Source organism: Silurus aristotelis (genome assembly GCF_946808225.1).
Source record: "Silurus aristotelis genome assembly, chromosome: 18".
NCBI classification, from domain to species: Eukaryota; Metazoa; Chordata; class Actinopteri; order Siluriformes; family Siluridae; genus Silurus; species Silurus aristotelis.
The window spans coordinates 16,317,574-16,332,634 of record NC_139591.1 but is presented as its reverse complement, the minus strand read 5'-3'; the positions used below and the strand labels follow the sequence as shown (position 1 = coordinate 16,332,634).

Below are 15,061 nucleotides of genomic sequence, written 5' to 3'. Positions count from 1 at the left end.
ATCATGTTCAGGGAATAGAGATTGAAACAAATAAATGAGGGGTGATGTGGGAGGATCTTAAAGTAGAAACTATGAAGTCAGCAATTCCACCTACACTGCCTCTCTACCAGCATGCGAGCATTTCTCTTTCATTCTGCAACGCCCACCTTCTACTCCTGTACCACTCTTCCAAACACACACACACACATTTTCTGCCCCACTGACAGCACGAGTTTGGACTCTGTAGTTGCTGCATTGGATCGGTGCATTTGCTCGCACATACTCTCACTGCACCACTGGAATAATCTTATATAAGACAAGACAGGAACAAAATAACAGTTGCAGCTGATAGACTCGTAAAAGGAGGACAAACAGGGGAAAGGAAAGCATCCGGAGGGGCAAAGAAATGACAGGCTAGAGATGAAGAGAAGGTGAGTGATACACGATGCAGTAGTGTGTAACCCAGATAAGACCTCTTGGAGCGATGCATCATCAATGACTTTGTGGGTCTGCAATCTAACATGCAAAACCAATATCTTTTCCTAAAATTCTTTCCTGATCATGCTTTTAGACAGCTTACTACAGCAGGGAACAGTTCTCCAGCAATAAACAACATTTGCTTTGAAGCAGTTTCTTTGACCAGTTATATTGTATATACAATATATATTGTATATATATAAATATATATAAATATATATATATATATATATATATATATATATATATATATATATATATATATATATATATATATATATATATTTATATATATATATATATATTCACTCATTATATTGGCAACCCCGAAATGAAAGCATATGCAGTACTAAGAGAATAAGTGATGCTGCAGTGCAACCCACACCATCCAGCATCAATCACCGTGAGCTCAATTTGTCTTTGTATGGTTGATAGAGGCAAATTTTCCCAGTTTGCTGCAAGTCGGTCACTAGCGTATCTACTGGAGCATGTCCCAGAATGCATCTAGTACAACCACTAGTGCTTACCCTGGCTGCACTTTCATAAACGCTCAATAAAGAAAAAGTAAGCTTTCGGGAAGGAGCGAGTTTAATTACAAAATCACTAAAACATAAGTAAGTATGCATTTGACTGGGGTGGGTGGCAGTCAAGATTTGATCAAGAACCAACATTGCTGGGCATTTGAAGAATCCAGCATCTAGTGGAGAGAAAAAACCCTATACAATATGGCAAATAATTGCACTAAACTTTGCGCCCAAAACCACAAACTTGGTTACTAGTGCCAGGTATGCAAAGTCACAGTTTAGGTAGTTTACTCCACTAGATTTTGCCAGCTCTGTAGTATGTGTAACCATTCACAACTCAAAAGAAATCCGTCCATCAGGATGGCTGCTGAAAATGTCTCGAAGAGGCAGATTGTGAAATGATGCAGAAGTTGCCCAATCTACAATGTATACCAACAATTCACTGTCTCCTACAGGTGTGCACTGAATATGCGCAACGCCGTTCCGCTGTCCAGCCAAGTGCTGCTACTGCTGCTGCTGCTGCTGCTGCTTTTGACCGGGTGCATCAATGCAGCATGTCCCTCGGCATGTTCCTGCAAGGAAAGCAATAGAGAGGTGGACTGCTCCTGGAAAGGACTGAGGACCCTACCCAGTGGCTTCCAGGTCAACATCCACTCTCTTAATTTGTCCCACAATCGTGTGGCTGACCTTGACAATGTCTTGGCCCCGTTCACCCACCTCCGAACCCTGGATGTCTCTCACAACCGTCTTTCCCGCATGCCTGCCTTGTTGCCCCGCTCACTGTGGGAGATTTACGCCACGGGCAACCGCATCCGGCTTCTGGAAAAGAACGACACAGCCTACCACTGGAACCTGCGTCTTCTGGATTTGTCTGCAAACAGGCTGGAGCGTGTTGTGTTCATCAACAATACGCTCCCCAGCCTGCAGGCACTCAACCTTAGCTGCAACAAGTTCTGGACGGTGCCCACTAACTTGCCCCGTAACTTGGAGATGGTGGATCTGTCACACAACACATTGGTACAGATCCTGCCTGGGTCTCTAGAACGGCTGCCCAGGTTGTCGCGATTCTACCTGCATGCCAATCGCTTTTCCACAGTGTGTGAAGGTGCATTCGAGCAACTTCATGGATTAAGACTCATCACGCTAGGAGACAACCCTTGGGCCTGTGATGACCACTCAAACATTGAGTATCTGCTAGACTGGACCAGGCATGCATCGGCCCGTGTGCTTGGTTGCCCGTGTCACACATGGTCAATCTGTGGAGATGCTCATCTTGGAAGGGTGACATCAGGATGGTACTTTGCCTCCTACACACTTGCACCACGTGGTGAAGTGGGATGGGATTTTAATCGTCTCCTATCTGGAGGAACCAACCACCACAGGTCTGAAGAAATGCTCCCTGACACTCAGTACACCAGGAATGCTCCAAAACTCTTCAGTCACCCAAATGACAACAAGGAGTCAGTCGGTCACGGTTTTCTTTTGACCTCCGCTACAGAAAGTCTTTCTGCGACAAGCCCACATATCTTGACAAATGCGCCTGTCAATGAGGAGCTCCCCACTACCGAGGGAGTCTCCACTTCAAGCACACGGAGGACAACCACTCTTCGCACCAGGAGTGTCAGGAGAACCAATCAGAAGATTGGCAGAAATGCCGGCCCAGAAATCAGACCTTGGTTTATCTTCACTGTCTTGCTAAACGTGCTCTTTCTGACAACTACTTACCACATCATTTGAGACACATCTATAGGGTTGCTTCGGTCTTATAAAAAACCATACCTGTTCAACAGTGCATTTTTAATAATGCTATGCCCTGTAACTGCTCCTAAGTCCTACAAATGAAACATTTGTACATTATTTATTTGAAATATAAAAAGTTAATTGCGGGTAAGCACAAAAGCAATCATGCACTAAAACCCAGTAAAAACACAGGAAATTCTCAATTTTGCACATAGGATTAGTGTAAGGTTTAACCCATGTAGGGAAAAACTGACCTTCAATAACACGTCGAGCAGATTCTGCGCCAAACAGAAAACCGATTGTAAAATTGCGAAATGTGAGGATAGGTTAACGTTTGTGACAGAAGCAGTGTGATTTCTGAATTAAACCTTAACTCATATCGAAAGTAAACGCAATTTCATTTCCTCCTTCATCAATCTGCTGCAGTCGTGTCACTGACATGTAATCAGTGTTCAATCAAGGCATTGAGGTTGTAATTAAGGAAAAGTACAGGGGTATAACCGAAGGTACAATTGTCCTTGTATGAGGGGGGGGGGGGGGGGGACCATTTAAAAAGGTGCAATGGTTTTTATCCTGAACTCTTAAAAAAGCAAATAAGTAAAGGTTTTTACCTTGCATTGAATCTTCTCCATATTTATGCTTCAACATATTTACACAAATAAAACAAAAACACAGTTTCTAACTAGAACTTTGGTTATCCGAGAATGGACTTGATGCACTTCGCTGGCACGGCTGCTCTGAATGTATAGTTTATGACGATTAAATGCAGTTTATTTTTAAATCCGTCTGCTTATTCACAAAACAAACACCACTTTTCTTTCTAATGGGCGTGTGACCCGAAAAGGACACCGCAGAGTTACGTCAAAAAACAAAAACCAGGCCCTGGATTTAAAAGTAAAATCTTTAGTCTTCATATCTAGCAGTTCCAATTTCCACAGGAACACCAGCAGGGGGAGGAAGCAAGCTTAGTACTTCTGATGAGCAAATCTTCACAGTACCAAAAAAAACAGGGATAAATCAGCTTTCTGGATAAGAAATAAGTAACTTAAATAACATACCCTGCCGAGTGGCCAGAGTTCAAATGTTACGTCAATGTTACCAAGAAAATCTGCGCACCACCTAAGGACAATTTTTCTAGGATCTTCATTCGGATTATGCAAAGCCCCTGCATGTACCTCACACCTCAGTGGTAGCAGGAGCTTTCAAGAGAAACAACAAACACTCGCCTAAATGAATAGCATCTGTGTGCTATTCACTGTGAAATGTAGCACAGACCCAAAAAAACCCCGATATATAAAGTTGGAAAATTAAATCAATCGTATATATTTGCTACACAAATAGTCTGTCTATATAATAGCATGCACATCAGCCCATTCTATTATTTCAGTGCTTTTATTTCAGATCCTATGCTAGCAATTGCTACTAACTACCAATTTCCTGGCATTAAATTCCTTTAAACTTTACCATTTGCAATCCTCCCAGCATACAGGTGTTCCAGAGATGGTAAAAGCATGCAATATGGATATTTCCATGTAAAGTTCATTGGTTTTTCAGTGGCCAAAACGTAAAGCACGATTGCGTGTCATATAATTAAAGATAAATCTAAAGAAGGTTAGAAATATATAGTTTATTTTTCACTGACACCCTGCCACCAAATTGCTGAAATGCAAAACAAAAACAAAGCTTTAATCAAATAAAACTCTGCTCCGGCTCAGCTACTTAAGTGCAAATGTGTCACGTCATGTGTCGTGATGTCAGAAAGAGAATAAAAATGCCACGCAACAACACGGGCAACACACAGCAGGAGACGCACTGTCGGCTTTCATTTGCCTTTATTTCTTCAACTGCTGCATCACAGGTGGGTGATCTACTGTATATCCTACTGTCATACTTTACAGCCTTAGAACTTCCAGATCCTAAAGTATTACCTTACTGTCAATAGGTTTCAACAAAAGATAGATCCGGATGTTAAAAAGACGCACTTCCATTTCGTTTCATGAAAAAAAAAACAACAACCTGTAGTTCAATAGAGATTTTAAGAGCAATAAATAAGATAGAAACTAATCTGTATATAGTAATAGGACACACACTTTAAAGACTTTAAATAACGTAGCCAACAAGTATGCAAACGTTCATTTCTAAATGTCAAGTAAAATGCTTTTAAAACTAATTTAGACAACTATTACAAGTACGTTATTCCAGAAAATGTGTTTTATATTAGTGCTTAAACTTCACTAAAACAGAACAAAAATTGCTGAATTATCGGTGACCCAAAACGACCATTTCTAGCCGTCTCTTGACGAAAAGTAGCAGCGCTGTGGTGTCTAAAGAGGCTGGAGATACTTGTACACAATCCAGGACACATCACAAAAGAGAACTTTTAAAAACCTTCATGTTGTTAGGTTTAGGTATTTTTTGTTTTTTTTTGTCAAGTTAAAATCCAAAACTGTCATTTTTAAAAGACTATATCTGGAATATTTTTTTGTTTTCTGTGTTAAATTGGCAGTGTCTTTAGAAATATTTTTTTCCAAGGATCTCAATAACCAATACAAAAACGGGTTTTAGGTTAATTGCCATTATAAGTCTTTGTGAGAGCAACTGATCCAATCCAAAGCACCACCAATTCACCCACATTTTACACAGAGGTTGTTTTTACACCCTGAACTGTAGATCAAAAGCTGCTTGATAAAATGAAGTTTTGTGAAGAATTTTTTGTGAAAATGTTCCAAAAAGCTTGTTCTCCCAGAAGAGAGGTGTTTAAAAGATGTTTAATTCAGAAAATTGCATTATGGCAACATGCTCCATATTAATTTTAATCTCTATTGAGTCTTTCATCCATGGCTGTTTTCTGCCTATTATTTCCCTGTTATTAATTGGACTAATATGTGTATATATATATATATATATATATATATATATATATATATATATATATATATATATAAATAATAATTGGACTTTACATTAAAGCAACCTTTTTTTATACATATTTAAAAGTGGGGTTTTTTTTTGTTTTTTTAAAATCATATTTAACCAATAATTCTGGAGGTGCAAGTCGTTCAAGCTATACCGCTATATTGTTTAATAACCAATCAATTTAATCATTAATAACCTCCTGTGAGAAAGTGGCCTCCTCCTCATCGCGAGTGTTTCATTCTTCCTGAAAATAGCTAACAAGTCCAACTATATACTTTTTAAGAAAAACCAATGCTAGTTTTGAAGCAGTTTGATACAATAATTTCCCAGTATGTACTTTTGTATAAAAATAACTACATCCACCTAACAATATACAGCAGGAAAATAAATAAACGTATCAAAATGATTTTTTTACTACAAATAACCAAGTTAACTAATAGGGGAAATGGCTGAAGAAATACACTCATCGTGTCAATTCCTTTTATGTCCCATTATGAATGTTAAATACACCCCTCTGTCTATTCACAAAGGTGAAAAATGAGGTTACAGTCAGGGCCATAAACAGAATCTCCACAATTTCTCCACAATTCGTTATAAATGCTAAGTGTGTGTTTCATTCTCCAGGTCTGAAGGAACAACGCGATGGGTCTCAGCACCGCCACGTTTCTATTGCTTTTGCCGATAATGTGCAGCATTTTTGGAGGAGTTGAAATGGCCGCAAACAGCACCAACACCACCACCCAGTCTTCCGCCGCCACCACCACCATCACCATCAAGCCAGGAGTCACCACTGTTAACGGCGGCTCTCAAACAGGCTCGGGGTCGGGATGGGGTTTGGCAGTAGGATACAGCGCAACCACCAACGGTGCTCGATCCACCTTCTTCCCTTCCATAAGTGGAAACGTCCTGCACCTTTTCACTCTGTCAGTCTTCTTCATCATGGCTTGGCTGATGAATTAGCGGACGCAAAAACCTGCTCTCTTTCATGCCGACTCAGCAATTAATCGACGCTCCATGACCCTCGGAGCCACTCATAAGAATCTAGTAGACCGGGTTGATGGATTTTTCCGCTTCTTTCTAAATGATTCATACACTGATATTGTATAGGCTATAAATATAGATAGAGATCACCTATTTTTCTGTAAGGGGAATTAAGTTTTTTCTTTGACATGCTGCTTGTATTTATATGATATTAACACTTTTTGCAGGCAAAATTAGAGTTAAAAATGGCGTAATTGTTTAACATGCCGGCGCCGGGAACCTACTGTTCTCTCGAAAACAAAACCAACCAATAGTTCTTGTCTGCTTATGAGCTGTAAAAAAAAATCTAAAGAACTTTCTATAGCGCATTGTTAAAAAACATTAACGGGTAAACAGCACTTATAAAAGACTACTGCCATGATGTAAACTGATGCAATTGTTTGTAAAGTTGATCAAGATTAAAAGCTTTCTGTACAATTATCCAAGTGAAAATCTCCTTATTTCCAAAAGTGTTAACTCATATACCAAACTATATATTCTAAATATACATTTACCAAACTTGAAAAGTTAAAGGTGTACAAATATGACTTAATCAAAGTCTTGAAGAACGTTAAAGTAGCTAAAACACCAGAAGGGGGCAGAAGAGCTCCAGCTAGAGGAGAAGGAAACATCCTGCACACCTCTCATCCACATAGCGCATGATTTCTTTCCTTGCATTTTGGAACAGAACTAATTCTTGTTTGGATTTGAGTCTAAACATCACTATATATACAATAAAATGATACAAAAAAACCAAAATTGAAACAATGAATGGCTGAATGACTACATTAAGGATTTTTTAAGTACTCACAAACAAAGACACAATGTGTGACACTTTTTATGCAAATATTAATATTATAACTATGTTTTAATGTATATGGGTTTTTTTTTTCGATCAATTTAACAACAAAAACCTGACTCAAAGGAGCTTCGTGCACCCCTCCCCAACTCCAAAAAAACAAAACAAAACAAAAACAAAACTCTACTCAAATGAAAGCGCCAACGTTCAAAGCAAAGTGTCTGACGTCCGAGTAAAGTGACGTCACTCTGGCTATAAAGTGCTGGGAGGCAGAGCGCACACAACTGCAACCAGCACATCTTTTGTATTTCTTGTAAAAGGTGAGCAACTCAAATTATACAACCTCGCAATACTGAAAAAAAAAAACGATTAAATGTTGCATATTTAATGTTCTACTTACAGAATGCTAAATTCTGAATTATTTCTAGCTAGTGATTATTGTGGTTAGAATTAGATTTGTTGCGCTTGTGTTTCATTTACGGGTTTTAATTTAACAAATGGGGGAAGAAACTGCGGAAATGCAAGTAGTTCTGTGAACGGCACCTGACCTGTGTAGATAAAAAAATTAGCTGGTTCTAAGGAAAAATATAATAGTCAAACAATACAATTTAATTGATTCATTTATTGTACCAAAAAAAAAAAAACTTTTTAGGAATTTAGAAGGTGTGTGTATAATATACTATATAGTATAATTTTATATATAGTATAATTTTATATATAGTATAATTATATATATATATATATATATATATATATATATATATATATATATATATATATATATATATATATATATATATATATATATGCACAGTGCAACCTTGAAACTTACCCATTCTATGACCCTTGTTTTATGACGCTTTGACTCTCTCTTTTGAAGGGAAATTGTACCGAACTCTAAACTCAACAAAAATTGTAAATTACTTGTCATAAATATTTTACTTTAAATGACTAATACAATAATAAAAGTTTTTAAAACATAATTTAAATGTAATTTATCAGTACAAACTTTGTTACTCTGAAATTTCGAGCCACTCGTGGCTTTTCTTGTGGACTATTAGATTTTTCGCGAGTTACCCTTAGCCCAGTTCCGAATAAAAAGTAGCGAACTATTGAGGTATAGTATTTAAATACAATCGCTTAATTTTAAACATATATGCAATAAGGTCTTGGGTACAATTACACTAATACAGGTGAAGTTTGTGGAGGTTTGTGGTGTTTTAAAGCCAAAAAGATCTGAATTCAAGTTCTTTGCATTCTCATAAAAAAAAAACAAAAAAAACAAATATATATATATATATATATATATATATATATATATATATATATATATATATATATATATATATATATATATATATATATATATATATATTTATTTTAAATTAATTTATTTTATTTTTTTTGGAAACTTTTACTTTGCTAAAAATGTATGTGAAATATCTTACTTTTTTAACTCCACTGCATTTCAGGAACATAACGAAATCGTGTTAACCTTTCGCGAGAGCACGAGTATAATCCCACGAAATTAAAGGTCCAATTGAAAGCAAGTATTTTTGTACTTATATTAATATTTAAGCTTTTAGTTTTATTGGCGCACAGAAATACAGGTGTATTCCATCCACTGCTTTTGGAGTATTACTGCAGTTCTCTCAGTATTATGCCACGTTCTATACTTCATGTATTCCCCTAGCTACAATTCTTTCCAGAGAATGTGGATACAACTATACAGTAAACCAAAAAAAAAAAACACCGAAAAACATCCTTTTATCGATTTCAGTGAGAAAAAAAAAGTCAAATGGATAAAAGGTAGAGCTTCCTGCCTGGAAAAAAGTGATTGTATCAGTAAATGTTTTAGTTGCAGACTTGGAGCTTAACGTTTAACTTTAATTATATAATAGGCTTAAATGAAATAAAAAAATTTAACCTTTTTTTTCCATCTTTTCTTTCTTTTTTGGTTTATCTCGTGGTTGATCTCATACACTGCACACTGTTAGCACGAGAAAAAAAAAGAATTGAACTAAAAAAAAATAAAAGCGCAAAGTGTTACCCAATACTGATACGATTCAGTGCAGTTTTGTTTTGTTCTACAGGCTCGAATGAACAGCAAGATGAGGCTCAGCGTGGTCTTCTTGGCCATAATGTGCAGCATGGTGGGACTGTGCCTTTCAACTCCTACATATCCATCCAGCTCCACCAGCAATTCCCAATCAAACTCATACCAGTATGGGTCTGGAACAGCTGCTGGTGGATCCTATGCACGTGCGACCACCACGAGCATGGCGCCTCACTCCGCCATCTTCACCTCTTCAGGTGGAAATCTTCTGCTCTTTCTCTCCGTGTCCTTTGTCCTCTTCATTCCACTGCTGATGAAGTAGTGGCTTGGATACAATCCATCTATCTTTTACTCCAGCTCACAAAATAATGAAATTCTCCAAGTCCATCAGGTCACCAACTAAGAATCGAATAAGCAAGTAGAGTTGGTGGATGGATCTTCTTTTTTTTTTTTTTTTTTTTTTTTTTTTTTTTAAACCAACATATAATGTTACCCGCTTATCTTTTCTTTCTTCCGCTGCAGGAATGTGCTTTCCTATGCTTTTGTAGGTAAACGATCTCTTTATTTTGAAAGTGCAAGTAAATGTAAACATAAGTTAAAAAAATTATTCATCTCATCACCAAAAGGATGGGATCCAGTAGAACGTTCTACAGCACATCACTAGTCAACCAAACGACCAACAAAAATGCAGCACATTCGAAAGAACCTTGTCAAATGTCGGTCTTGATCTAAATGTTTACATGCAATTATGAAGATAGAAATTCCAGAAAAAATGTATCTAGTATGTATAATTTCCTTTATGTTTAAGGTTCATGTATAACGGAAGAGAAGTGTAATGCAGCACCAGGTGATTCAGGACAATGTCCATTTGTAGAAATGAAAAATGGCAGCATGTTAAATTTACAGATGAAAAATTAAATCCTTCTCTGGATCCTTTCCATTTTTTTTTTTGTTTGTTTCATTTTATTTTTAACTATTTTCTGTAACTGATATGCAATCTGAGCAAGAAATAAATAGCATTTTAACTCTGAAACTCACTGGCCGGACATTCTTTTGCATCAGTATAACCTGTTTAGTCCAAAATCTTCAGTTTAGTTTCATTTAAGATCTCTGGAGAGCTTGAATTTTGAACAGCATATTTACATAAAAAAAAAAAAAAAAAAAAAGAAGAACAATTCAAATACAATTTTTATTTGAATGAAATAAAAAAAAAAAAAAAAACATTTTGTTTTGTTTCAAAATTCCATACTTTTCCAGACTTAAATATGCAGACATTCCTAAAGATTTTAAGACCACATTTAACCTGATATCTTAAGTTTGTAATCTAAAGCACTTTTGTATGTGGCTCTGGATAAGGGCGTCTGCTAAACGCCATAAATGTTAAATATCTTAAATAACGATTTTAAATTCCAACTCTAACTAAAATCTCTGATGTTTTCCTCTTGTTTGAATATGCGTTTAAAAAAACAACATATACTTCCCTAAAGTGGATACAATTGAAAACGCTGTTTTCGATGACGCATTGCCGCAACGTTTTAAAGAGCCGGAAAGTAAAAAAAATAGCAGGAGGAAATAAAGCCTTGCGTTTTGCTCCTGCGCAGTACAGAGACGTAACAGTTTTTCGACGTTTCTGTGTAAATGAGCAACTTTTGGGAAATGACTGAAGAAAAAAAAAAAAAAAAAAAAGAGTGGACGCGAAGCATTTTTAGACCCCAAAAAACCCTTTTTAAATGTACAGGTAGTCTGTATGATGGAGATACGTCACGACCCCATCGTAAGTCAAAAATGGTACTATGACTGTGACAGTCTTTCCTGCTTTATGCTGATTTATAACTTTCATTTTCTGCTCTATTCTAATGGCTTTCCTCTTCTTTTTTAATACAAACAGGAGACATACTTGGGCACTTAAAAGACATGCTTTCATCAGTAAAATAGCTGTTTGAAACAGAAAAAAAAATACACACAGACAACTTTACCCTGTCGACCGTTAGCAAGAGTGGGGCATCTTAAAGAGTGAGAGATACGCTCATCTCAGCTGCACATCCGACGTATCGTACATCGTACGCTGCCTGTGCCATTTGCGTGAAATTTTGAATATTTGTAAAATTTTGTCGTATCGCTATCGTAAGATCGGAAAATAGTAAGTCGAATCGTTACTCTGGGACCCTCTATATCCAGATTAGTGTGGACGTAGCTTTTGTATTATTAAAAACATTTTTACAAATTCTTTGTCTGATTTTTAAAGAAAAAAGAAAAAATTAGATTTTCTGGATTTTTTTTCTCATTTTGTCTCTCATAGTTGAAGTGTACCTATGATATATATTACAGGCCTCTCTCATCTTTTTAAGTGGGAGAACTTGCACAATTGGTGGCTGACTAAATACTTTTTTGCATCACTGTGTATAATTATATATATATATATATACACACACACACACACACACACACACACACACACATACATACATGCACACACGCACACATTATGGGTGGTACACAAAATTTACGATACATACTGTACCTCGGGTTTTAAAGTCACGCTTCGGTTAAATTTCAGTACAGTTTGGAGGAAGAAATGCAAAACATAATTGCTTGTTGTATTTATTTTTAATGCAGTTTATTATTATTATTATTATTATTATTATTATTATTATCATTAACATTTGTGATAATCAATTTACATAAAAAAAATTGTTTTAGACACCTTGGTAAAATATATATGTAAAATATATTTTTTTATATTTATATAAATAAATATATATATTTTATACAAATAAAATATAGAACGAAACTAATTAATACAATATGCTTTTAATTATATTGATTAAATTAAGTAATCAATTCAGTTGACAAATTAAATTGATCAAATAAACCTAAATTTATAGACATTTGCAATTAAATAGACCTATATATATATATATCACACACACACACACACACACACACACACACACACACACACACACACACACACACACACACACACACACACACACACAGCACCATTGTTGCTCAATTAAGAGTTTAAATAACTCTTACCTGCGGGTGATGTAATAGAAAACTGGGTTGCCATTCTTGGATGTTCCTGCCTGGTAAAAAATGTTGAGGGTTTTCAGAGCTTTAAACTCTTCTTTTTCGTGGACCTGGTGTCTGATGAGTAAAAAAAAAAAAATAAAATCATTCTTACTTTCCACACAATGTCCATTGTTAAAATCGCCATACAAAAATTTTTTTATTGAATTGAAAAAAAGCCAGTCTTTTTGTTTTCATTGTACAGTAAAGACACTAGGGTTTGAAATCAAAAGAATGAGCAAACAACATGGAAACTTTACAAGTCGGAACCCTCCCATTTCTTGAGAAATCAAAAATATCGGAACTAACGGTCACAAAAGCTGTGAAACTGTGGATCAGGGTGGTAGTACTAGCCAAGATTTTAGGCTTTTCGTGGCTGCTTCTAGAACAAGCTTTATTGTAATTCACAATAATAGCAGCAGAATATAACATACGTTTATAGAAACATTCTGTCAGTGAAATTTATCCGGTCTCACTAAGAAAAACCTAATCATGCAACAAGTCAATGATCCAAAACACTTTTGCCAACACAATAAATCACTTCACCAGAAGGTTTTATAATGGTTTATTGAGCATTGAGCCCGAAGGAACTGAAGGGAGGAACTCCTGAAAGCCTGCATCATACATCAAAACCCCATCATGCTTTTGTGCAGCAAAACAAACACGTCCAAGTGAAAGATGAACATGTAAGTGAATAGAGGGATGTTAAATGAGATCATTAGTCCAGCTTCTGTGTTAAGGTCTGTGCTTCATTACCTGGTCATGAACTCTTCAAACTTGGAGCTGGTGAGGTTCAGGCTGGACCAGTGTGTATCAGCTACCGGCTTGTGTTCAGGTGGTCCGAGGTAGGCCAGGAGAGTCGCCATCTTGTCAAACGGACGCCGACCCACTGCTTTATGATCCCTGAAAATGTACATTACTTGTAAGCAAGGCAGATTTATTGTGTATAACCAGCAACCAAACTAAACAAGGACAATAGACCATCCATTTATTAGTGTAATTATCCAGCACAAACTATATACATCACAAAAGTGAGAACACCCCTCACATTTCAGCAAGTACAGCAGTATAAGCAAGCAGTATATCAGTGTGTGTGTGTGTGTTTTTTATATTTATACACACACACATACACATACATATATATATATATATATATATATATATACACATACATACACACACACACACACACACACACACACACACACACACACACACACACACACACACACACACTTAATATAAACACTTTTTTTTTTTACACAGGGCCATGTAGTCTTGGCTTTTGTTTGTCAATAATAAAAACCTTCATTTAAAAAGTGCATGTGTTCAGTTGTGTTATATTTTATTAATATTTAAATTAGTTTGATGAGCTGAAACATTAAAGTGTGACAAACATGCAAAAAAAATAAGAAATCAGGAAGAGGGCAAACACTTTTTACACCACTTATTTTTTATTTACTTTATTTGTACTATGTAAATTATTTTGAATGTGTTTTGAATGGCCCTGTGTAAAAAAAAGTGTTTATATTAAGTGTGTGTGTGTGTGTGTGTGTGTGTGTGTGTGTGTGTGTGTGTGTGTGTGTGTGTGTGTGTGTGTGTGTACACATATATATACACACACAAGCTAGAATGAGTGTGTTTGGAAATTTAGAGTATTTCATCAAGTGATGAATTTTAGCATTAACTCCTACTGGTCAGTCTGGAATTATAAGCAAAAACATTTAAGATATTTTAATTGGAAGAATTAAAAAATATCCAGAAAAAAGTGATTTGTGCTACAAATTACCACAATATTTATTGTCACATTGCTTGGCCCTGTTTACAAGCCTACACAAGCTTATATCTATAAAAGTTTCAGTAACAAATATACTCAGGATTTATACAATTTAAATAAAAAAAATTATATCAAAAAAAATTATCAGCTTTATAGACAATCAGGCAAAACTTTATAAATGGAATTGTAATTATTATTGTATTAAAAGGTTCAGAGACATAAAATCCATATTTGTTCTCTAACAAACTCTACTCTTTATGTTGCTTGAGGCAAGTCTGTTTTCACGCCTTCTTTGCTTTACTGCTTCTACTCTTTTGCTGCTCTCTAGAAGTTGTTTTCACGGAGGCTTCGTGAGCCACCGGGATTTGCATGCCGAGGCGTTTTCCACAGACCTTCTTTGCTTTGTTCTGTGCTACAAAAATAGAATGCATTTGAAAGTTGTAAATTTTCAGCAAATGACCTGAGAGTTGCCTTCCTTTACTGTGAACCCTCATCGTTCTCTTTTTCCTCTCTCACTCTCTCGTTTTTCCACAGTCACTCCTAAAAACACCATAATATAATGATAATCCTTGGTGATGACTTACAGTGGGTACGGAAAGTATTCAGACCCCCTTAAATTTTTTACTCTTTGTTATATTGCAGCCATTTGCTAAAATCATTTAAGTTCATTCTTCTTCCTCATGAATGTACACAAAGCTCCC

At 36.0% G+C, this 15,061-nt stretch overlaps 2 protein-coding genes and 1 long non-coding RNA gene across 5 annotated transcripts in view; 2 read left to right on the top strand and 1 right to left on the bottom strand.

Annotated features, from left to right (window-relative positions):
• The window catches only part of LOC310741037 (neurofibromin), a 91,667-nt gene that overhangs the window by 29,968 nt on the left and 46,638 nt on the right, over positions 1-15,061 (bottom strand). For all 3 annotated transcript variants that reach the window (XM_083568354.1, XM_083568356.1, XM_083568355.1), the window contains 2 exons: positions 13,340-13,486; positions 12,551-12,661 (listed from right to left, as the gene is read on the bottom strand). In XM_083568354.1, coding sequence (XP_083424480.1) covers positions 12,551-12,661; positions 13,340-13,486 — 258 coding nt within the window. The remainder of the gene's footprint in view (positions 1-12,550; positions 12,662-13,339; positions 13,487-15,061) is intronic.
• LOC310741083 (oligodendrocyte-myelin glycoprotein) lies at positions 98-7,097 on the top strand. The gene is made up of 3 exons (XM_083568553.1): positions 98-410; positions 1,436-4,578; positions 6,261-7,097. Exons 1-2 carry the CDS (start codon positions 400-402, stop codon positions 2,715-2,717), a joined length of 1,293 nt encoding a protein of 430 aa, XP_083424679.1. The 5' UTR covers positions 98-399; the 3' UTR covers positions 2,718-4,578; positions 6,261-7,097.
• LOC310741110 lies at positions 7,601-10,544 on the top strand. Its single transcript, XR_014537835.1, has 2 exons — positions 7,601-7,775; positions 9,549-10,544. It is a non-coding gene; the product is annotated as an uncharacterized lncRNA (long non-coding RNA).